This window comes from Myiozetetes cayanensis, unplaced genomic scaffold, assembly GCF_022539395.1.
Source record: "Myiozetetes cayanensis isolate MyiCay16 unplaced genomic scaffold, myiCay2020 scf2-11, whole genome shotgun sequence".
Classification (NCBI taxonomy): domain Eukaryota; kingdom Metazoa; phylum Chordata; class Aves; order Passeriformes; family Tyrannidae; genus Myiozetetes; species Myiozetetes cayanensis.
In genome coordinates, this window is record NW_026087411.1 from 21,914,363 (window position 1) to 21,940,075 (window position 25,713).

The 25,713-nt window shown below is 43.3% G+C and overlaps 1 protein-coding gene across 4 annotated transcripts in view; it reads left to right on the top strand.

The window, feature by feature from the left end:
- Window positions 1-25,713, top strand: part of SYNDIG1 (synapse differentiation inducing 1) — a 134,185-nt gene that overhangs the window by 11,606 nt on the left and 96,866 nt on the right. For all 4 annotated transcript variants that reach the window (XM_050316125.1, XM_050316126.1, XM_050316123.1 and 1 more), the window contains exons 2-3: window positions 1,355-1,924; window positions 16,905-17,042. In XM_050316125.1, coding sequence (XP_050172082.1) covers window positions 1,445-1,924; window positions 16,905-17,042 — 618 coding nt within the window. In that variant the 5' untranslated portion in view covers window positions 1,355-1,444. The remainder of the gene's footprint in view (window positions 1-1,354; window positions 1,925-16,904; window positions 17,043-25,713) is intronic.

Consider the following 25,713-nt stretch of genomic DNA (forward strand, 5'->3'; position numbering starts at 1 on the left):
CAACACAATCAAATGGGTTTTCTGCATGTTAAACCAAGTGCTGTGAATGTAAACATGTGAGCTCTCTTGTATGTTAAATGTCTTTTTTGCTTCATTGGTAGTGTTAGAACAGAAGACTAGCTCTTTGAATGGTTTAGATATCTCTTGCATTCAAAAGGGAGATTGCCGGTATTTGAAGTCTGGAGTTATTTAGAGAAAATAAAATTAAGCTTTTCCTGGACATTGCTCTGTTGGAGGCTGTCTGGTATGAAAGGGAAATAGAAAGAATGCATCAAGTAAAAATAATACATATGTATGTGTGTTTGTATGTGTCATTCTTGGTTTCCTCCAGACAGCACACTGGGGATAGGTAATCCTACGTTAATAATTTGGCCTTAGAGGATCTAGTATGAAGCTCTTTGAAGCCAGGAACATTTCTGTCATTTCTGTGGTCAGGCACAGAAACAAACCCCTGAATTTACTGTTGCTGTGGCAGATACATCCATATTTCAAAAAGCATTTTCCTTTGGCTACCTCTGAGGAAAACTAGCAAAAACTAGCATCCTGGTGAGAAAGGGTTTGGCCTGGAAAAAAGGTATTTTCTAGCCTTCTGAACTATTCCTCTGATTTCTCATGCCTTAGTGCAGTCCACACAATACATAGCCTAACTGGTGTTCATTCAGGTGAGACAGAGGAGAGCTTTCATTCCTGTGCAAAAGGAGACAACCAGCTCCTGGGGCTCAAGTGACTGTGCATCCAGGCTTTCCAGGTGTATCTGTATGGGGATGGTCACACTGACAAGCCCCATCTCAGCCCTTCAGCCTGTTGCTCTGAACAGCCTTGGAGGAATTGGAAGAAGTAGGCCACCCAGAGCAACTCGGGGGATTTCAGACCCTGTCTAGAGGAGTTTTGGGGTTTTTTTAGTTCCTCTGGGTAAGATCTGAACTTACCTTCCCTGGGTGCTTTTTTGGGTTGATTTTAAGAACACTTCCTACTTATTTTTCTTTGGATGGGTTTCCAAAGGGTAGTAAAGCACTTGCCAAGGGCGAAGGGTGGCTGCAGACACTGACAGCTGAACACACCAACTGCCTACCCTTTGCAATTGCAGATTTCTGAGAATGGAAACCAGTTCTTTTATTTTAGGGTGTTTTTTGTTGTTTGTTTGGGTTTGTGGGTTTATTTTTTGGCGGGTTTTTTTTGCTCATTTTTGCCATTTCTTATAACTCTCCAAGTGGGCATATATTGAAAGAATGTGTATGTATATGGGGTACTATTTCCTGTTGAGATGATATGGGAGATAAGCTGATTCAAGTGCTGTGATATGTTATGCATTACCTTTGTCCTCACCTTGGTGTTGGTTTCCTTTCTTCATCAGGAAAATGGGAGCCACCGCCCCAGTGTGAACTGTCTCTAAGGTACAACAAAATAAAGGCCACCTGTCCCACTGCCTCAGATACCTCCTAGTATGGATGGCTTGGTTGATCAGAAAAGTGTCCTAATGCACAATAAGATGACTGAAGCTGGTAAAAGGAATGGTTTAATTAATACAAGGAACTTAATGGCAGAGAGTGGAGATGGTCTGGTCTCTGTGTACCCAACCCCACAGAAACGGAATCACCTAGCAGGAAGCCTGTCCTCTCCAAGCTACCTGGAGAAGGGCAGGAATGACCCTGTGCATCAGCTCCTGGACCCCAACATGCTGCAGCAGACAGTGGAGTCTCACTACCGGCCCAACATCATCCTTTACTCTGAGAATGTGCTGCGCTCATGGGGCGAGAGCATTGGCTCGGAGTGCTGTGAAACTACCTTCATCGAGGACCACTCTCCCACCAAAGACAGCCTGGAGTACCCAGACAGCAAGTTCATCGATCTGTCAGCAGATGACATCAAGATTCACACCCTCTCCTATGATGTTGAGGAAGAGGAGGATTTCCAGGAGCTAGAGGTCAGATGTCATTTGGGATATGTGGGGAAGGCTGGGAGGAGGAGGGCATATCTGAGATTAAGCCTCCAGGAGCTGATTTGCAGGAGATCAGCTGCTTTGTAAGCTAGTCTGCATGGGGTCTGTTCTACCACTTTCTTCTCCGACCAGACAGTGATCATCTATATTTGTTGGGTAAAGTCCCAACTCTGTGGATACCAATGGCAAAATTCCCACTGGCCCTAATGGAGATCAGCATTTGCCTCCTGCCTCTGAATGGACTGGTCAGAAGCTGAAGAAGACTCATGTGCTTAAATACTGTGTAAGGTCAGGGCTGGGAGCATCTGTCCACCTACGTGGAGCTTGTCTTACTCAGCAGGCCAGCATCTTCTCTTCCCTTCACCTACCTTGAACTGGGCATAGAGCAGAAGAGCAGAATATTTTACATACTGGCTGTAAGATCCAAGTCCTGAAGCCTCAAGCTTTGCTGGGAGTATTACTTATATTTAAGGCTCAAAAATAGTTCACCACTGAATTTTTGCAAAGCCTTTAATACCTCAAGATCACATAAAGCGAAAGTGTTATATATGATTTCCCAAGGGATTTCTTTTAATTTGATGAGAAAATAGGCATTTTGGCAAAAGGTTCATGAGGCAACTACAACCAGGAGATAGGATTCCTCCCAATATACACACCAGCTTAGTAAAGTACAACCTGTCAGTGTTAAGTTACTCAAACAAGATTAAGGAAAAAGGAAAGAAAGAAAAGAGATTAAGGGAAGAAAGAGGAGTAAAGAGAGAAGAAAAGAGAAGAAATAAGGAAAGAGATTAGAATAAGAGAAAAATAGTTACTGATAGCCAAAGATGATGATAGCCAAAGAAGAGAGAGAAAGAGGAAGAGAGAAAGAAAGAGAACTCTGTGCCCTTGTATTTATTTAGTCTGACCACTGTGGCCACCCCTCCCAGGGTCTGGTTCACTGGTCACCCTCCAGGCCAGAGTGAGGGGTGGTGCAGGCAATCAGACTCAAGGGGGCATGGCATGGGTGGGCTACCAGGCAGGCCTTTGATTGACAGATCTGTTGTGCAGCTTGCCTTCTGGGGCTGCCACGGCCCTGCCATATGGGCTTCAGCCTGGCCTGTTACCGTCAATTGGCAATAAAAAAGCCCTAATTTGTGAGTGTTAGTGGTCAGGCATTCTTTTACTATCAGCATTGGACACACAGGAGGATTGCTCGAGCACTCTTATCATGTGTGTGTCCCTTCCTGGCTCAGCATATCTAATATTTACTTATAATTTTACATACTCAGTAAATATCTTACATATTCACTACTTCTCTTATGATTCATACATGTGTTAATTAGTTCTAAGAAGTTCTTTGGAAGTCATTATTTGGTCACTAGGGATCTTCTGGTGGTCCCTGGGTGGTCTCTGATGGCTGTTTGGAGCTTGAACTTGACTTGAACTTGTCCGTTGAGCAGCGTATTTAAGGATGGTTATAAAGCACCTTTGTTCAGCATCTCTTAGCCAAAACCTGGATACTCAAGTTACCACTGCTTTAACTAAAGCATTCAGTAATTTGCTAGTCCGTAACTACTTTAACAGAAACTTACATTGTAAAGGCTCATAGAAAATTACTAAACAGTAGAGAATTGTTGCTCTCATGCCCCTTCCCCCCACATACACAGTTTGTTCTGACCCAGTGAATAATCCAGTGAGATTTGAATACAGTCTCTCACACTGGTTCAAACACATAACATTTCTGTCTCTGAGTGAACTCAGAATCAGCAGCCTTTGGGTTTCAAGCTGCAAGGAATCCCACGTCTCTGAAATAAAAGATATTTTTCTGATGGAGTGAAACACTTCATTACATCCAAATACAATGTTTTCTTCTGGGTTCCCGTGCTTCCTTAATTGCTCACTGTAAAGTAATGGGGCAGACTATGGAAGAGAGAAGTGTTTTTCCCAGTGTGTGCCAGTAATGCCTCCACAGGGAGACAAAAAGTTTTCTTTCTGAGGCATCTGAGAGTGTTAGCTCAAATTGCATCCTTCTACAGCACTTCAGAATTGACTGTGGGAAGTATAATTTTCTTAATCAAAACAAAATCCCTAGTTGCTGTCTTTTTGCCCCAGTTTCTCTCGTGCAGTAGTAATACAAGTGACTACAGCACACAGAATTGCCTAATGGTGTGATTGACGCATCTGGCCTGACATTTAGGCAGCAAAAAAAAGTCCCCCTCTTCTCAATCCAAATCAACAAGACCTTCCTTCCTTAGCCAGCTGTTGGAGAACAAGCTAAAAAAAGACTATAAAATAAGCAGGATAAAGAAAAATGTTTTATACCAAAAATACTTTTCTTGGTGGGATTTTTAAAGTGCCTTTTCAATATAGAACCCTCAGTCTCTTCAAAGTAGTACTGTAGGAGCTTGATCAGCTTTTCATAGAGAACATTTGTGTTTAAAAAACCAGCTGTAGAACTTCCTTGCCTTTCTCAGATCTTAGGAGAAAGGAGACAGTGTTTGCAAATCTTGGTACCATGTTGTGATCATTTTCTGGGGCTCCTTCTTCTTTCTGACCTATTTCTCTGGACTGCAGCCTTCTGAAGTCATGCATGTCACTTCTTAAGTGGGTGTACTGTATCTGGCATCGTGGATTCCCAGCCTCACTTAACCCTTTGGGATGTTACTGCCCTAATAAACAGAGAGGTGTATGGACAATTATCCTGATCTACATGTACAAAGTGCTCAGAAGAGGAAGACATTCACAAAGTACATGCCACTCATGCATCTTCCTCTCCGTCAAGGTTTCTTCTCCACTAGGAGAACAGAGCAAGGGAAGAGAAAACAAGGTATGTTTGGGTAAGAACCTGGTTAGCTGAAACCACGTGCATTGCTAGAAGACTTTGCTTTGAGCCCAGTATACACCTTCATTGCTGTGCTACTTGGCCAACCCTGTACAGCACTGTGATTTTCACACTTTTCCATGAACCAGATCCAAATGATCAACCTGCTGCACTCAGCACAAGGGATCTCAGCATGAGGAGTAACTTCCACTCCAGGAAGGTCCAAATTCTGCAGATGCAGCTGGTCATGCAGAAAGATGGGTAGGAGAGGAGAGATGCATTTGGCAGCACAAGACCAGCAAAAAAGGTGACTGCTGTGCTGTGCTCCTCTGGTTCACATGTGGTATCATTGTGGCCAGATGCATGAGGGCCTCCTGGGCTTGGCTAATACAGAGGTTCTTTAGAGACCCAGTGTCATGTGTTAAGACATCAGGAATGGAATAAAGGTATTTAAAGACAGCAGAATAAGGGAGTGAGCCATGCCAGATGGCTTACTACATGAAAGTTTGCTTATATGTCCAAATGAGAAAAACAGCACCTGAATCACACAGCACAAGTGTGTCCCACTAGTAAGATTTTTTTCCCCAGCAGTTACTGAAAAAAAGCAAATACTTCTAAAGTTGCTAACAGACTCAAAGAGGAGTGGAGAGGGTTAATACCAGGACTGAGAGTAGAAGTTAGAAGGGGAGCAATGGGAGAGGTGATATAGCAGAGGTGCAAGGTTTGCTTCCCCACTGTGAGAGCCTTAAAGGATTTGATTCTACCCTTGAGGATGCAGACATTGGTGCATATCGTGCTGCATTGACTGTCATACCACAGCTCATCAAAGCATGGGAGCTGCATAGTGTAATAGCAGTTCAGGGCTCAGTTCTTGTAAGGGTTTTTTATTCTAAAGTATTTGCTTTGTGACTTTTTTCTGGGAGAAAACTACAAAACAGCCCCTTTTTGGAAACATTAAGAAATAAGGGAACTTTGTGCAGAAGAGCTGTTGTCTCTTGAAAACTGAGGGCTACCTCCTGTTCTCCATGTGTCAACACAAGGCAAGTGGATTCCCAACTTGGACATCTCAGTAAAATGCTTTCTTGAAGACAGAAAAACTATGGGCTTGTGAGTCATTTCTCTTCCGCCATATCTCATTGGCACTGCCTGTCTTATAGCAGAGTGCCTGCCTAGGGTCTTTCAGAATGGATATTTAGTTTCTTAGAAATGCCAAAAAATTGAACTCATCACTTTGTAGTGACATCCCCCTGCCCCACCCCAATCTTTTCAGGAGGGACACATGCAGAAAATATTATTGCTGGTCAGACTATTTCTGCCAGGATTTTGTTTTTGAAGAGAGCAGGGCTCCTGATAACCAGAAAGGTTGCTGTTCTCTTGCACAAAACTTTGAAATAGAGAAAGGTTCTGAAAAACCCAACTGGTTTGAACGACAGTGATTTGGTTTTGGTTTGAAGAGTTGATCCAGACAAGTTTCAGGGGTTGTTGCTCTGTTACCTGTGATCCTTTTCAGGATGGGTGTATCCAGCTCAGCATGTCACTGACAAGTTGCCTAGAAGGAGACACCTTCTTTCCTTCCCCGAGCCTGGGGACTCCAAAGAACTTGGGAGATATAGCAGGAGACATTTCAAGCAGGGTCTTACACATCGCTGCAACAATGTGGGCACATTTAACTTACTTATTGGAGTTTTTTTACTAGGAGTGTTTCTCAGGTCCTGGTGTGACGTTATTCAATCTGCCTAAGAAAATCATAATTGTCTGGAGGGAAAAAACATTTCTGGAGCAGATCTCATTAACATATACATCCCTGCTTTGCTCCAGCAATTACAAATCGTGAAAGCAGAAGGCTGCACATTCTGTCAGGGCTTTAAACTGCTCTCTTTGGTGCCTATCTCTGAAATCAAATGATTTCCTATTTAGGTATCTCTGGATCCCTTATAAATATCTTATGAGTTCTTTATGCCACAACTAATAGACAACTTGCCCAATGTGGCGGCAGTGAAATATGACATGAGTTACAAGCTGAAATACCCTTCTCTCAGAGTTCATGTATAAATGCAGTGCCATCTTTTATCCAGAAACATCATTTGTCATATTACACTCCTATATTACTCCATATTACTGCTAGTTTCCCTCCTAACCTCTAGATAGATGCCTTATTTAGAGAAATCCAAGCTATTCATGGCAACAAATTAAATTATTCATATGTGTCGCATAAAAGAATACATCTGCGCTCTCTCTGAAAACCCTTGCTCTTTTTCCCAGCAATTTCTGAAACAGTCTCTGAAAACAAAATAAGTAGAATGTTCTGGGGAGTGAAAGAAGAAAGGAAATGTAGTGCTTTAAAGCTATTCTTCTTTTGTTTCCCTACAAATTGCTGGATTCTGTTGTGAAACATCCTTTGGACCTCAGCATAAAAGTGTAGAGATAGAAAGTGGATCCTGTTCCAGCCAACCCCTCTTCTCTGCAACATGGGCAAAGACAGGGTCTTGCACCTTCTTTTCACTAATTCACTAGCTGTGGTTGCACTCTTGTGAAGTGGGTGAACAGTATTTTTTCCATTCTGTACCTCAGGAATGGAAGAAAACAGGGCAATAAATGTTCTGCCCAAGCTCATCTAGGGACATGTGGTGAATTTGGGAAGATAATCTTCGGGGGTTTGTCCCATGGCACATACTCAGAAAAACATGTAGGGTAAAGAAGGGACATGGGGTAAGGGCACAGGAAAATACTGAAGATGTTTTGACTCTTAGACCCATCCAAGTTTCTATATTGTGTTAGTTTCTCTTGGTTACTCAGATATACAGTCATGCTGCTCAGTGATCTGACCCCACAGGACACACTTCATATCCCTGAGTTCCTTCACAGGAACATTATTACATTATATTCCATTCACAGGAACAGATTACAAGAGTGGTTACACTTCATTTGCATTTGATTTATTTTTCTCCTTTAAAGGAGAAGCCACTCAAGTCTGGATACACTGAGCTCTGCCAAGGGATATTAACCTCTATTAGCTAGCTCTAGGTGAAAGGAGCATGGATGGGAAGTCACCTTCAACAGTCTCCAAGTGCCCTCCTATGAATCTTGCTAAGAACAGCCAGGGCCAATGGCAATTCTCCTTTTCATCATCATTTCCCTGAGATTTCAGACTAGTGCTCTGCAGTGAGGTCTCTGGGCTCCAGCCTGTAAGTGACAGAAGCTCTGGATGAGCTTCGTGGTATCATTTACAGAAGATGGAGATGGGGCACTCTTCTTTGAGGACTACAGCACAAAGGGAGCTGTGTCAACCCTGAAGCGAAAAGAGGACAATTGTGAATTGTGAAGGGCCACCCCACCTACCCCAACTTGAGCACCTTCTCCCTGCTGAAGTGGCTCAGTGAAGAGGGGTATTTCCCTAACCTTACTTAACAGAGAGTCCTGAGACCGTCTGCTGTGCAGGAACCATGCAGTCTGGTTCCCCTGGCAGTAACCTGTGTCTGCGGACAGTAGAGGTCTTCCTCTCGCTGAGCAGGAGTGATGCCCCATGCCACAAATGACAGCGTCAATGAAGTACATTGAATTCACTGCACTGCACTCATCTCAACAGCTGACAGCAGAAGCTGCTGAGCGTCACTTCTCTGTAGCGGTTGCTGGCCCCCCTGCAAAGCCATGAATGTGCCACAGTAGGCATGTGCCTTCCCCATAGCACTCATACAAGTATTAGGGATGTTTACTTTATGGTTGTGATTCCTGAGAAAGGATGTGATTTAGGGACTATGGCAGCTGGCCTGTTTTAGTGTGGATCTGTTTACTGCTGTCTGCAGTAATTCCCTTCCAGTGGCAATGAGCTAGATGCAAGTTACTGAGGAGCTGTAGGTAGACTGCCTGTATGTGTCTAGAAAATATCGCAAGGGATATGATAAGAGTCCAGGAGGACAGGAGGGAGAAAGGGCTTGGACAGCTGCATCCAGCTTTTTAGACCCTGATGTGTTTTGGTTTTGCAAAGTTATATATGAAAAGCTTTCCAAGCAAGGAGAGACCTCTGTGAGCCCATTCTGCAAGGCTGGCTGCTTAACTGATAAGGCAAGTTTTAGACTGGGAGTTGGGGAAACAAGAGGAGCTGGAGCTGGTCAGAATTAGTGGATTGTGGATCATTTAAATACCTTTAAAACTGAAGGAGATCAACTGCAAAACTCCAGATGTTAAAAAGAAATAAATAAACAGAGAAATAAATAGTAAGTTGCTAGGACAAAGAATCCATGATGGCAACAGGCTTTAGAGACATCAACTCCTAAATAAGAGATTATCAGTGAGATGCTGCTCAGTGATGAGTAAGTGTGTTGAGGCAGAGTAGTGATAAACTACACTTTTGGCGGGACAGTCACCATCCAGCATGCTGCCTTTGACATCTGCTGCATGGAGGTGAACTCACACTGCTTGAAGTATGCAGTGTGCTGGTCAGAATAGGGCATCAGGTTTAACTACATTACTGAGACAAGCATTGTGTGGAGGGAAAGAGCACATCTTATAGCAGCATCATGTGCTGGTCTTTGTCAAAAACAGCCCATCGCACCATCTGGATTTGAGGCAGATCCCACTGGGCCATATGAAAAATCAGTTTTGGATGCAGTGTGTGTGTGTGCTACTGAATTGGTTGCTTTGGGACTAATCCCAAAAGGACTGTTTCCTGAATATCCATCAGAGCTTGCTGGCAGCAGACCTTGTTGTCTGACATCTTCAGTGTGCTTAGCGTTTTAATACTGGAAGAGACTATGTGACCATCAACAAGTCATCTCTGATATGCCACAGGCAGCCCCTGTCAGGCTGTCTGCAGAACCTCTGCTGCTCATAATGTCTCGGTTGAGGTAAAGCACATAGCTTTTAGGGGTAGCTAGCCTCAGTTTAAGAAAGGGCTTCATGTAATAGAGAATCCATTACAACTGCAGAAAAGCATTCATCAACATCTCTTTTAAAAATCTACACCATGTGTCTGCTCTTTGTCTGCTCTGCCTTCGGTCACAGGGTTTCTTTGGCATTTCTGCCAAATGACAGAGCTGTCTCTGATCAGAAATTACCTACTTGTGCAGGCCCTTACAGACTGTGATGAAATTGCATCTTAAATTTATCTTACAAGTGAAGTTGGCTTCTCTCCTTTCTTCCTCTGTAGATGTTTTTCTGCAACCTGATGTGTACCTTCTGATGCCTGATTTCTCCAACATGCTTGGGAAATGGGGCCCAAGAACTGGACCTATTACGTACAAGTCATTAGTACTGCTCTTTTCCTTCCCTCTTTCTGGATCACATTCGTTCCTCCTCTGGTGCACTGTAGAGGAGGTTAATTTTCAGCTTACCCTTTACTGAACACTCTAAGGACACACTAAGTGGTCCATGTTGGGGCTGCTGCCTCATGAAACATAACCAAAAGTGCACACCCTGCATTCAGGTCTGTGTACAGAGCCGTGCACTATGCCAGGTGATTCCTACTCTAATCTCAAGCCATGGTCCTTCCAGGGATGGGGTGTCTACATGATTCAGTATCCCATCTTAAATATCCTCTTCTCTGCACTCATTTGCTGAAGAAGCATTATTATTCACAGAAGCAGCTAGTTGAATTTCATAGATTAAAATGTATCGGTGTCTCAGCTTCATTCTATTAGTCTCTGGGGTGGCAACATTTGCGATGATGTTCAAGGATGACTTCTTATGCAGGCCATTTGGGAAGCATCAGAATCAGCCCCTTTGAATACAGAGGTGGAGTTTTCCTGTTGAATTGTCTAGCACCTAAATTCCAGATGCTGCAAAATCCCACACATTCCAGCATGGACAGATCCCTTTCCCCAACAAAGTTCAGTTCTCCTCTTTGACCTTTGTCACATCCATAGTTCCTGCAGAAATCCAGTTTATATTCTGCCCACATCACCCATACATAGTGCATTTTAGGGCTTCAGAAATATGCACCATTGAAAATCATGCATATATAGGAGGGATGTGATAGGGGAGAGGAGGGAAGGGGAGGGGAGGAGAGGGGAGGGGAGGGGAAGGGAGGGGAGGGGAGCTTGCTTTGTCTTTTACTGTAATCAGCAGAGCGGTGTAATGTCTGCAGGAATTTCATGCTCTGGGGTGATGTCCTCTGGGACTTCATCTCCTGGTAGCACCAGTCTTGCCTGCTCTCCTGAGGTCACCTCCTCTTCATCACAGCCACAAAAAGGCTTGTGTAAGAACTGAGTATACTGAGGTAGTTATCCCATGATGTTTTCTTAGCTGAATTCCAAGTGTGTTGGTGAGAGATGTAGTCAGTGGGGATGAGGAGGGTTGTTGTTATTGTAATAACTGCTTTTGCTACAAATGATCCACTGGAACCAGGAAACCCCCACTGCGTGCTCAGTAATTTGAGATTTCTCAAATTACTCTCAAATGAGTAATTTCTGCTACAGGGCCATTGGTATAGGTATGTGTTCTCACAACAGCACCTTGCATGGGCTGCAGTGAGCGCAGCTCACGTGGCCAGGGGAAGGACTGTGGACCTTGCTGAGAGTACATCTTTCACATTAAAGCGCAAAGATGTGTCTCCAAGTAAGAACCTGACTTGCCATAGAAATGTACTCCCTTCTGTAGATACTCTCTATGCATTACTCTGTTTAGAACTGGCTGTGTGATTGCAGTGGAAGCTGCTGGAGCCGGATGTCATGTCTAAAAATGGGTCAATCCCTTCATGTCCCAAAGAGAGTGTCAGCTTGCTGCTGTTGTTCCTTGACACCCCATGATCCCGCAGTCTCTCAGCACTTAGGTGATGGCAGCTCCATCAGCATGTATTTTGCCTTGTTTCTTCCTAAGATTTTTCTAGCGTCATGAAGATAGTGATATTGTCTGGTGGATCGAAGAGCTCTGTTAAAAGAGAATGAATCAATTGTGTTTTTACCAGCTCAATAAAAAGCCTGGCATAACTGGAATTTGTTAGGAGGTGTAATTGATCTTTGTTCTAGAAATGAACAGAATAACTCAACCAAAAAAGGGATACTCTTTGCCAGGTATTTTTTTTAATGTTTTGTCATGGGTTTGCTAACCAGCCCCACCCTGGGGCTGAAAATAGTTTTTCCAGGTGAATTTCTGGAGCAAAGCCAATCAAAAGTTTTAGTAATGCCTCTGCCAATTACATATTTAAGAAAACAGAAGAGGAGGTTGTTGCGCAGAAGAAAAATGGAAGAGCCAGTGTAGCAGCCAGCCCTGGTGGGCCTGGGCATGCGCCCCCCACCCCGGGCCAAGTCTGGCCTGGGCAAGGGGAGGCCAGGTCCCCTTTTCTCCTGTAACAGAGTAGAGGAAAACAACTTTAGAGAAAAACCTGCATGAGATGTAATGCAAAAGGAATTCTAGGCAGAGAGAGATAGCGCAGCCTCCAAGGTCAAAGCTGGCAGCTGGAGGAGAGAGAAAAGAAGCCCAAAGGTGAGAGGCTCCTTCTCTCCCCCCTCTTCTCTCCCTTCAGTAGGGAAGAGACTGAAAACTAAAAACCCCTGCCATCTGTGGAAGACTGTTGGGGAGCAGAGACCCTCCTCTGCAGCTCATGAAGGAGCCCACACCGAAGCAGAGGAGTGCCTGAAGAAGATGTGACTCCGTGGGAGGCCTAATATGAAACAGAGTCCTGCTGGAGACCTGTGGCCCATGGAGAGAGAGCAAATCATTCAGGGTTGGATTTGTGTGATCCCAGTGAGGGATCCATGCTGGTGCAGCTGAATTTGTGACCCTAAGGGACAGCAGAGAATGGAAGAACTGTTGCCTGAAGGTGGACTCACACTAGAGAGGTCCATCAAAGACTGTCTCTCATGAGGAGGGACCCCACAAGAAACCAGGGGTGGACTCAAAAGCCATTATCGCCTCAGATCCTGTGGTGAAGACCATGGTAAGGCAAGTGTCCACTTGCAGTCCATGGAGGACCCCACAGGGCTTGAGTAACCCTCAGCCTCTGGTCCTAGCCCAGGGCGGGGTAAGCCCAGCCCTGAGGTCAACATAGAAGAGAGAGAGAGAGACAGTTCCAGCTGTGCCAAGTTGGAGCTGTCGTCCTAGAGATAATAGAAGAGGAACTGTCAAGTGCTGCAAAATTATTTAGAAGACCTGTAGCTCTGGAAGTGGAAAAGAAACTACTCCTCCTCCTGAACTGATACAAGGTGAGAGGGGTACTTCTGTAAATACATAGCACTTTTGCCCAGTTAGAATTGTTGTATATATAGTTCTTTAGCTTTTATCTTGTTAGTAATAAATCCTAATATTATTCTCCGCACATCAGATCTCTTTTGTCTGCATAAACCTTCTCTCAACTTATAGAACTGGGGGGGGGGGGTGTGAGAGAAAATTGGCCCAGAGCAAATCCACGACATGCTCACATAAGTTCTTTTTTAATTGCTTATTGCTTGGTTGGAGGAGGCACTGTTGGTACATATCTAGAAGGAAAAACTTGTTGTTTTGCTATTTCAGATTGCTTAAACTCACCTAGGGTAACATTAAATAAAGAAAAGTTTGTGTATGCAGTCTTGTTTGTCATCTGAATCTTGAAAATAAGATAGTTATCTATTCCCTTACTTACACAAGAGTTAAAAGCTTTTAGTCAGATCAGTGAAATGCTGTAATTGTAGAAAGTTCCATGTAAATTTATAAAGGGACTGTTAAACATAAAAGGAGTGATGCTGTGGACAAGAATATTAGTGAATATGCAAAATTAGTCCAGTAACACAAAACTACTCTAACTGGTGAATGTAATTCTGACTTCTCAACACTAATGTCTAATTTCTCCAGTGTCGGGGTGAAGCTCTTGCAGAACCAGGAAGAAGTAAAGCCAGACAGGTAGCCAAATTATCAATTATCCCAATGTCAGAAAGGTTTCCGACATTTCTGAGAAGATCTCTCAGTAAGCTCAGCATCCTATTGTAAGAGAGAATGTTAGGAAGAAAGGTTTGCTTGGATAAGGAGTATTTAGCTGAAAAGGTTAAGAAGTACCTTTTGCTGTTGGATTGTTTTCTGTGATTGATGACTTCCCCCCCCGCCTCAGTGTAGTGGATTGACCTTGTCTGGATACCAGGTGTCCACCAAGCTACTCTGTCACTCCCCAGCTGGAAAAAGGGGTGAGAGAGTAAGATGGAAAATGACTTGTGTGTTGAGATAAGGCAATTTACCAAAGCAGATGTTGCCTAAATGGCTGTGGGGAAAAAAGACTCCAAGCCAAATTAGGTAGGAGATAAGATAAGGATACAAAGGCTCTAATGAGCCCCCAGGCTTTCTGGAATACCCTCAACGTGCGCTCCAGAATACAGATGTTCACAGTTTTTTATAATGATTTTCACCCAATCCCTGTCCAGCCACCACCCAGGTTCTGCCCACACCACGCCTCTTGGGAATTGGGTCTGGGGGTGTTTTGGGACCCCCTCTTCTTCATCTTCCTCAGAGCATGTAATGTCCTTGGAGGTCTTCCAGAATTCTAGGCCTGAAGGTTGTTGAGTCTATGGCTATATCTTCTTCCTTAGGGTTAGGATATTCCCTATAATTCTACCTTGAAAAAGAGACTAAACAGGCTATGGAATTTATGGGAATTGATATGGGAATGGGTAACAGGGGTTTGAGCTGGTGTGTTAAAGGGTAAAGGGATAATATGCTGCTACTCTAAAATCTACATTTACTACATAACTACTTCTAAGATCTACAAAAATTAAAAAAAAAATCAAAACATCAAAACTCCAAGGTATCACAGAAGTGAAAGTTTGCACATGCAGAAGCAAAGTGGAAGGTATGAAGATTTATTCTCTACTTCCCATCAGCAGCAATGTCCAGTGACGTCCCGGGAAGCAGGGCTTTCAAAACACATAGTGGTTCCTCAGCAGGCAACCATTGTAAACAACAAATCCCCCTGCTTCTTCCTCCTTTGGTCATATAGTATGGAATATCCCTTTGGTTAGTTTGGGTCAGCTGACCTGGTTGTGTCCCCTCCTAGGATCTTGCCCTCGACTGGGAAACAATGTTACAGTGCTGATGCTGTGCTCAGCAGTAGCCAAAACACTGGTGTGTTATCAGTGCCCTTCTAGCTACCAATTCAAAGCACAGCACTGTGAGGGCTGCTATGGAGAAACGAACTCCATCTCAGCCAGAACCAGCTCACTTACCTTTCTGGTTCATATGTGGTCTACGTGGTCAGGACTTTCTGATCAGAACTATTCTGTCACTTTTGGTAATTGAGAGTCAGGTCATCTGATCCCATGTGCATTGCAGGGACTTGGCCCATCAAAATGGCATTCACAGTGTAACTTTTTTATTCAACTAGTATCTGAAGAATCTTTGTCCCATTTCATCTTTATCTGCAAGAAAAAGCAATTTGAAATATGAGTCAGGTGGTCTCCACAGATACTTTGCCAGCACACTACTCAGCCAAAAACTGAAAAATCAAAAGCATTTTTGATTTTTTATGTCATCTGTTCAGATGAGGGTACTGTTTAAAGGGATGGTTTCAGCAATAGTGTGGATTTTCTCTCTCTTCCTTCCTCTCTTAGTCTTGAAAGAAAGTACTGTTGGTATTACAAAAGACTTGTACGGCCTGTTCTGAAAATTAAAGCAGAAAGGGAAGTCATCAACTCCAACTCCAGCATCAGCAGGTGTTCCTTCAGAAGTGGGATTTTATTGAGGTTGTACCAAATTAAGGTTCGTCACTTCTGATGAGGCATCAAGATTTCTGATACCAACAGAAATATGTTCATTGCCGGTATGCACGTGCAGCACACAATCTCAGTGCATGGGAGACCTGTCTGATCCCCCCACCTCTGACTCCCAGGCCCCTCTGGTCTGTGGCAGGTGCTTGACAGCAATATATATCAAAGCAGACTCTCCATCTTAATAGGTGATGGGTCATGACATCTGGCGTGTTTCCCAAATGGGTTGTCTTACGAGGCAGTCTCTTTGCCCACTGCCAAGTCTTTCAAATACCATAGGGTTGCTGGCATTTTCTAGGTCTTTCTCAGTCGTGGCTCACTTGTGGCATGTTTAGAAACTTACCTTCTTGTGCATGGGTTCATCTTCATGACTTGCACACTTAGCAGCCTGTTCAGGAGTTTCTATCTCACAGCCCACTAATAGAGCAATGTCACTTCAGCAGTTGTTTCAACCCAAAGGCCAAAAGATCTTGAACAGGCTGCCAAGTTTCTCAGAGGGACAGAAAACCCATGCCCAAAATGCTAAGTTTCTAAATGTGACACAGATGCCTTTCTGCCAGTCAGATTTTGCACAGCATTTCTTCTACAATCAGTGAAGAACACGCAACTACAAAATGGTTTTCTTGAGAAGATTTTTGGTTGCCTTATCTCAGAATGGAGGTGCTCCTAGAATGAGTTAAAAAGCTTTTCAGGATCCTTCTTGCACCAAAGATGTAACTCAAAAGCCTGGAATAACACAGCCTTGGTGTCTGTTCCTGCATGTGGACTCCCTGTGAGCAAGTAGGAAGCTATGCCAGAGAACTGACCTCCCTCAGCAGCAGAGCAGTCAGGTCTGCCAAGGACCAGTCCTTGTAATCACCATGAAAGAAACTTTTATGAGGTCAGGATTGCTGCAGCTTGACCACGTGGCATCTGAGAAACATGCTTGGGCAGCTGCTTCTGCCTAAATGCTATGAACCTGGCAGCATCCCGTTGCTGCTGGAGCAATTCATGCTTTTTTCTTTTTCAGCTTGTGCTACCTTGGTTCTTTATGTTTAGGTTTGTACCACATTTGTCACCTTGTACCCAGTGGGTAATGTTTGGCCACCTGAACATTGATCTTTCAGAAGACTGGAATTTGAGTTGAGAGATGCAGAGCACCCAATGCTTACAGCTCCTTCTGCATTAGATATGTGACATCATACTTCCAAAGTGACAACTCACCCAGGTTCACCCTGGTTCATCTGACTAGAGGGTCCCTTTCTTCCATTCTCCCTGCAGTGATTTCTGAAATACCTTGTCATTTCTCATATGTTTTCTTTCAAGTTCATGCAATAGTGATAAAGTCTGTGACAAAGCAGGCGAGTGGAGATTCCCTTGGTGTTCCCAAGGAGGACACCTGCTAGCAGTGCTGTGATACAGTAGGAAAAATGGGAAAATGATCAGAGAATTGGCCCATGGCAGTGGAATAGCAATAATATCATTAACCAGCATCTTTACCTTTCTCTCTCTCTCGCCATTCCAGAGTGATTACTCAAGTGACACCGAAAGTGAAGACAATTTCCTGATGATGCCACCAAGAGATCATCTTGGCCTCACTGTGTTCTCCATGCTCTGCTGCTTCTGGCCACTGGGAATTGCTGCCTTTTATCTGTCTCATGAGGTAATGTTAAAACATCCCTTGACAATTCACAGTTTTGCATCCATGGAGTAGCCATCACTCCACACCGCAGGGAAAGTTCACCAAAACCGTAATATAGGCAAGATATTCTTGAGGATTGTGGAGGGTAGTTCAACAGGATGATGTGTTCTGCACCTTGATATGTCTCTACGATAACAATGGTGATTGATTTGTGAGACACTTTGCTGAGGAGACTTCTGCAAAATGTTTTAGCTTTTAGTTGACAGTGGTCAAGTTCCATCAGGTTATACAATGTCTAGCTAAGAATTTTCTGTGGACATGTCTTCTGAATAGAAAACATGCTTGCTATCTCAAACATCTGGCTTTCCCATGAGCTCTTGTTTCCCACAGAGCTATTGGTCCCCAATTTGGAATGTTCTTCCAGAAGCAGAAAAATAATTTCTGTTCTGCAGAGTGAATTTGCTTTCCAGGAACCGTTTCCTTTCCCCAGGAAAAATTGTTCAGTCAGTTCTTCTTTTCCAGTTTTAATATGGAAATACTTCTTTACCAAAGAAGTGACAAAGTTTTTGTTTGTTTCCATCATGAGACAGACTTGACATTGTCTAACTTACAATCACTGTATGCTCATCATTTGTTTTGACAAGTATGTAAGTGTGTATAAGTGTCTGCAGAGTAATTACTGCATTTCCCAGCATGGCAGATAATGTAACATGACAGAAAAGGAGCCATACTGGCCCTCTCATCAGTGACTGCAAGGAAGCATTTGCTTATATTTCTCCCTGGTGCCTATTGCAAACTACAGTCTGTACTCCAGAGCACCCTCCACATTTATCCTCTCAGCTGTGTTTCTAATCTGCCTGCACTAAACATCTACCATCTCTGGTTATTTGTCTAATCAGGGCAGGCACTACAGATCTGGAGAATCCTAGTCTTCAAGATGAAAAAAAGAGATGCAGCACTACTGTTTTTTGCTGTTATTGGACTTGAAAGCCTCTGAGACAATTAGAGTTTGTCCACTGGAAAATAACAAGTTTTGCTCGTTTGAGTGCCATTAATTTCCCAAGTTTGGGTCAAGGAATCTGCCTGATTACATTGACAGTAGAAAGTACAGCATTGGATGGGATGTGCAGTCACTTTAGTATCCTGCCATTTGGTCCTTCAAACTGAGCTATGCACCAGCAGTTGCAATCACCACATTTCTTCACATGAGTGGACTGGCCAGGGGTTTTCACCAATACTGCCATCAAGGAAGGATTGAGAGTTTGTCACCATTAGTGATGGGTGGTGGATAAATAGTGCTGGGATAAATAGTGCTTTCATTAATTTCCTGTGGTAGTGTTCCTTCAGGAGCCCTTGGGACTGCGAGCTGGTTTTATCTAAGCAGTGAAAGCACAGTACACTCCAGTAAATGCAAAACAAACAACGTAATTAAGTACTAAAAAGCAGTATGGCAGAGAAGCTGAATGTGCTGAGAGCCAGTGTACAAAGGCCAGGGCATCTGCATTAGCTGTGAACTGATCCTAGGGGCCAGCATGAATCCATAAGATCCTATGAATTAACAGGAGAGTACAGACAGTGGAAAAGGACACAGAAACACAGGGAAAGCTGATGGTATTATGCTGAAGGATTTCAGCACCAGAAGATAAAAACTTGGGTGGTGTTTGGCTTAACGTGATGATGGAGAACAGCTGATTGTGGCTGCCTAAACCTAAAAGCTGTCGGCAATGAAGGTCAGGCAGGTGCTTTACTTTTATTAGGTTGAGAGACAGTAAATGAATCTTTGTTAATTGATCCCTTAGATGCATCAAGGCAAGCTGTGGCTAAATCCAGTCAGGAGGAAATACTGTGTTTGTGAGGAATTTTGACTTCTGCTTCTTCTTTTCGCATTGGAAATAGAAATATTATCATCTCTCCCTATAAAAAAAATTATGACGATACTACCATCTCTGTATGCTCCTTTCCTCCAGTCTCTTCTCTTAGAACTCTGACCACAATAGCTGACTCAGCTGTGAACTCATTTCTCAAATCTCTTGTAGAAAGATGTTCTGGTTTGTCACAGTCCAGCACATCTGTCTCTCCACTCCCTGAGTTCTCCAGGCAGCTGCCTTTGCTTCCTGCCTTCCCCTCCGACAGGTCCTTCACAGCCCCAAGAAACCATACATCTTCACTGAAAGTGGCTCTTCTGCAAAGCACCACATCTGTCAAACTGGCATTTTCCAGTAGAGAAATGAAACTAAAATTAAGACCAAAACCTTATATGGCTGAGAACTAGCTGAGATAGCTGGTATAATCAACCAAACCCCTGCACCTAACTAAGCTAATACTGACAGTGGTTTTATATGTGAGGGAGCAAAACATTATGTCTTATTACAATGGGATTTCTATTTATGTAGGTCTTTCAACGTACACTCATGATTAACATTTCAGATCTCTTTTTAATTCAAAACAGTAGTCTAACATTCCCCATCCTTTATCAAAAGTCAGAACTATAACTGAAGATAAAATTTTGGCACTTGTGTTCAGATCTGTTTTTGCAGTTGCTTAAGCTCTTGAAAATTTTGTGTTTGCAAAAGTCTCCTGGGTAGTTTTACCAAAAAGCCCCAGTCTGGGAAAAAATTGTGACACATGGGAACTTCAGAGATGGTGGATGGATTCTTTGTTCCAGAATACAGCACTTGTGATGAACTTTATTTAAAAAAACTTGGTCTGCTCTAAGTGTGCAATGCATTTACAGCTAAAGGCCTGATTTGCAGAAGTTGTATTTGCAGTACAGTTCATTCCAAAGGGACAGGTGCTCTTAGTTTATTCCTGCATCACTTAGCAGTAAATTTATGCTGCATATGCCTGTGTCATGGCACAAAAGAATTATGCAGGGATGGACGCTGTAAGGTTTCAGAGGTGCTCTTTACAAGCAGAATGATTTCATTTTAGAGGTTTTGTGCTCCATGACAGCAATGTGCTTCCCTGCAGATGTTGTTTCTGCTTTGTGTGGAACTTACTGTTTCCACCAAGGCTCTTGCCGACTGCCTCACAGGTATAAGGTGTCCTCCTGGTCACACTGGCATCATGCTCAGTTGGTGCCCAGGTGCCCCTCTCACCTGAAGCATCACAGCTAAAATACAGGATACAGTGACTTTGCACACATCATCCATTTTGGTGACCTGTTCAGAGGCCACTGCTTTAAGATAACCTGTTAGAAGGGATAACATGTCTGAGTACTCTGATTTTTAACAGTAGACACTGTTTATTCACTAATTTTCTACTCTTCTACAAATGGGGATGTGAGTTTTTAGACTTGCAGATTATTGGATTGTCTGCTTTTCTAACAAACACCTGATATTTGAGCTCAGAGGAGTTTTTGTGCAGTTTGCAGGGAAACCTTTGCAAAGAAAAAATGTAAATTATGCCTTTCAGAAACTCTCGTCCACAAACAGTGTCTGATCAAAAAAACCTCTTTATTTTTTCATAAATCTCTACCCTCTGGAATCATGTGGATACCCCAGTTTTATTTTCACTGAAGTTTTTAGCTTTTTAGATTGCAGGCAAGTCTGAAGCTTCATAAATCAGAGAAAGAACTTAAAAAATATATCATTTTTTGTCTTGTCAAGTTTACCCTTAAAACTATCAGTTGATTTCTCAGGGCCTGTCAGGATTTATCCTGGGGGGAGACTGGGGGTGGTGGTGGTAATAATCCTGCAAAGTCTTTTTGCCTGAATCCTGTTTTTCTCCCTGCATTTATTTTTAGGAAAGAGAGCAATACCATGGCACACATTTCTTTTTCTCCTGTAAAAAGAAATGCATTACTGGAGAGCTAGGCCTGTGCTGATGTGAATGTGGTTCACTTTTACCAGCTCTCTTGTAGGCAGAAACAAGAGCACGTACAATAACTCCATCCAGCTTCCATGCAAGACCCATGGAGCTATGGCAGACTGACATAGACATATGCCTGAAAATTCCCGCTTTCTTCCCCAGCAGCAGGTGAGACCTGCCAGGCAGCAGACTACAATCCAAGCACATGTGAGCAATCACTTCCCATCTGCTGCACTTAAGCCCTGCTGTAACTACCTCCCTTGCAAGGTGATGGAGGGATGCAAGGCTCTGTAATTATTTCCCCAGCCCATAGATTGCTTTACTGGGCACAGCTCCAAATGCCACTGCTCAGAATGTATCACTGAAGGATTTTCTTGAGTTTTCATGTGGACACAAGGCATACATGATCAGACAAAGGAGTAGCTTGTCTTTCTTTGTGACAACTTCCAAAATATTTGGCTAATTTCCATCCAGTTTAAAGACAGAGGCTTTGAAAAATCTCTATCATCTTGACTTATTTCAGTGGTCACTGGGAAAAAGAAAGAAATGTTTGTGCCTCCACTGGGAGGGAGTAGACAGTGTGAATTTAACCTTTATCAGAGACCAGAGGTTCTGCTCAGCACATATGAATGTATTTCACTGTCTCTGCTTTTCTGCATCAGGTTTTGACATCTAGCTGCAAAAGAAAAGAACAGAGAAGTAACAGCCAGGTATTATCTGTTGTTTAGTCATTGGAAATGTGGCTTATAGTCCCCATCTCGCCATGAGGCGGTACAGCAGTGTGATGTGCAACACTCCACCAAACTAGCTAGTGGTGCTGGTAAGACCTTTCAATGCTTTATGAGCCCACCCTTTTCTTTTTTTCCTTTTTGTCCCACTCTACGCCATTCAGAAAACTGAACATATTCTGTTATAAAGAACTCAACTTCCACAGGCATCAACGTATGTTTGAACCGTTGATGCTGTAACCTCTTATATCAGAGATGAAAAGTCTCAGGCAAAATAAAAAATCTGGAGGGTTTTCTTTACTTAGCAGTGACAGACCAAGATGTATACTTGCAAGATGTGCTGGTCAGCATTGCTGAAGCCATGCTAGCGAAGCAGACAGTGGGCTTTTGCATTTTCAAGAGATATTGCTGATTTTTCAGCACTGCATTATTTCCTGGATGAAGTTGTGCTTGTGCAAAAGACTATCAAAAGAAGATGAGCTTTAACCTCCTTAAATATAACAGTAAAAAGTCTTTTAGTATCTGTCTTGGACTAAATCATGCAATCCTTGAGCTGAAGCTGGTCTGTTGCTTCAAGTCACACCGAGTGGATATAGGGTACTGAGTATATTCTGGGGTTACTGTGAGGGACTGAAAAAAATTCAGTGGCTCATAGTCCAGAGCAGTAAAATCAGCACCATGAGGCTACCACACATTTTGCAGCCCTGCCATTTCCTGGAGTCCTGGTAGCTGGATCTATGATGAATCTAGGGCGGTAGCTATAATTCTCTTTTCCTCTCTTTCTCTCTCTCTCTCTCTCTCTCTCTCTCTTTCTTCTTCCTCTTCTCCTAATTTCCTTTTCTTGATATTTGGGAAACTTAAACCTGGATGGGCTGAAATTTGCTAAGTTAATGCTTTGTGAAATGTGTTGATTGAATGTTTGCTTTAGGCTTTTGTCAGTTTCCCTTATTTTCAAAAGTTTTCCAGTAAAAGTGTGTTATTTTGACCCCTTAAAAAGAATCGTAGCATATTTCCAATGCGCGGCCTCAAGATATAAAAGAACTGAAGGCTCTTTTAGTAAATCCATCATGTGGGTTTTTGAGCCTTGTGTATTTTTAATGTAAAATATCTTTGATGAGCTCGTGGCAAGAGTCTGGGGTGTTACAGCTGCATAGCCCTGTCTCTGCTGACAGTCATGCAAAGCTTCGAGCCTTCTGTGCTGATCATCCAGAATGCATATCTCTGAGTTCTTTGTCTGTCTCTGTGTGTGCATTTGAGTACAGGTCCATGCAGGCACCTTTCTACCTTTCTGAAGTCTAGTAGTCTTTGAGCTGTAAAAGGTGATGAATTAAAATTCTGAACAATTAAACCCTCTTATATCAGAAATGAGTCAAAATAGGTTAAAATGAGTTGCTCCTGACAGGGAGCTGCTAAGGTCTTCTGTGGCAGAAGTCATGCCACTGTCTTGCTAAGATGGCCAAGGACTGATGGCATGGCTGCTGTCCTCACATGAGAGCCCTGAACCTGGGAGTTCACCAGGCTATTTCCCACTTTCAAGATGGGATTTGGCAGACACCATGACTTACGGATTCCTCTGAGCCTGATTCAGTCTTAATAGCTGATGAATATAGTTTTGGTTTAATTAATATTTATTATTTCTTGACATGCCTGCTCTTCAGCTGGTGGTAATCACTCCCCCTCTACTCACTTCTGTGTGAAAGATCTGACTTTGTCAACTCTGTATAACTGAGGAGGGGACTAATCCAAGGACTCACACAGAGAGTCAGATTCCCTGACCAATGCTGGGGCAGTCCATCCTTCTGTGCTTCACCCCTAGGTGCTTGTAGCTCCCAGACCCTTATGTCATGGGGCTCAGCTACTTACTGGGATCAACTGTATTTTCTGGGACTTGCCTTCACTGATCCAATTAAGAGCTGATGTTTTCCAACTACATTTGTCACAAAGGAGTAGCTGCAGAGGACTGGCACACTAGATTTCAGGTCTGAAGTTTGGTAAGAGATTGAAACCATTGAAAACAATATTTTAGATGATAAAATATGAAGTGAACACTGTTTGCAAACTGCTCGTATGGCTCTGCTTGCAACTGTCTCTGAATGAGTGCATATGTGTGCACTCTTGTTAAAACATGGTGTTTGCAAGGATAAGCACTTCAAAGTCATCAAATGACCCCATAATTTTAGCTATCACAAGGCTGCTGTCTTGTACTTGCATATGGTTCTTCAGCTATACATATCTTTGTGCTTTGACTTGCATCTGTGCTCTGCCCTTTGATGATCACTTTTAGCTGACATCCTTTGGTTCTGCCAAAGGCTCATTACATGGTTCAGTACATTCAAAAAGTTTGCAACTTCTGCTCCTTTCAGAGATGAGGGTAAGCCTCATCCTGGATGGAGTGACGAGGATATCTCACGACCCTCATTCCCCAGGGTGTATGTCAGACAATGACAGCCACTCTGAGGTGGGGTTTATTAAATACCAGCACCTCTATTTCTCCTCTTTCCAGGTGGGAGCTGGTTACCAGACAGTGGTTTGCATGTGGGTAGACTTTGCTTATGCCAGGTTTTCCTTTTCGGGTAGATGTCTCCTGAGAAGAGAGGTGATGCGGCTTTGGAAAATGGGAAAGGAGTGAACCAGTGTCAGGGGATGGTCTCTGCTCAGGGCAGCCAGCGGCGGCTAGTCTCAGGATGTGTGAGACAGCGGAGCACACTAGTGTAGGCAGAAGTGAAGGTAGCGCAGCGCTGCTGAGAATCCCGAGCCCAAAAGAGGCACGAGACCGAGGTGTTATTTAAAGCAGTGATCAGGGCTGACCCCGGTCAGGGCTGATTCAATTTATTTAAGGGGGGACAGGGTTTATATAGGGTCGGTTGGGGTAGGTTCTGGAAACTGGGCGGAGGGAAGGAGGAGCATGCAAATCCTCCTACAAACATTGGGTAAGGGAAATGAATATGGATAAAGGGAGTAGTAACTGGGAGGTGGCAATCAGGCTTTCCTGCCAACAGGACAGGGGAAGCCAGCCAAACCATGTGATTGGTCAGTACCCCAGGGTATCTGGGCAATAGAGGAATTGTTGCTGTGCCTGCCAAGGCAGGCACCGAGTCCTTATGGGAAGAAGATAAGTAAAGTAAAATGGAGTCCAACCTAAGATTAGGTTTTCTTCCCAAACCTAAAACACACAGTAAATCAGTCTATCATGTAGTAGGCGATTTGGTCGATGTCCCTTCTTTGCCAGCACCTTTCACTGTGCGTGCCTTCCATTCTGCAAAGAATTTCTCTACTGTCTCGGTGTTTCCCTGGTCCACAACACATGCCTTCCACATTTCATAGGTGTTCTCTTTTTCCTTACTCCCAACAGAGAGGTGTTTGTGCACACAAGGAAGTGGCCATTTAGAGTGTTTTGTGTATCAGCAGAGGCTGATTTCAGTGCATTGTGGATGAGGTCATGTGTTAGGGAACTTCATAAGTGTCTTGTATAATCATAGAATCATAGAATCAGCCGGGTTGGAAAGGACCTCTGAGATCATCAAGTCCAGCCCTTGATCCACTACCACTGCGGTTACTAGACTATGGCACTAAGTGCCATGGTTCCCTCTTCATTCCTCTTTGTCCTTCTGATCTTGTGGTCACATTTCCAAGTCACAAACTACAGCTACAAAAAGGGATTAAATTATGAATGACCTGATTGCTTTAGCCCTTAAGCTAATTTTAAATAATTGGAAAGGTAGCTGGCAAATAACATTCTCTCGAGAGTTTAATTCATTATGCAGGTGTTTAATTACAAGGAAGGTTTGGGACAGAAGAGAAACCAACTTGAAACGTTCAAGGAGATGAGAGATCTCTTTTATTATCAGGAACATCCCGCACAATGGCACATACTATGCTTGAATTGTTCTGTGCCAGACATTTGTGCTTCACACATTATGCTGAGCCAGCCAGAGCCCAGAGATATGTCAATATAGTCATGCTGCAAGGGTATAAAACATTATTCCCTCCTGGCATCCTCTTCTCATCCTGCTGTTACTTTTTGTTGCTCATCTATTGGCTTGTTATTTCACCAGCTTATGAGACAGTGAGGATTGTTTCAGTGCACACCTGCCACTAAGCTTGGTGTGTCTGTAGGATTCCTAAAATCATTCATAGGCCTGTCTGGTGTAGGC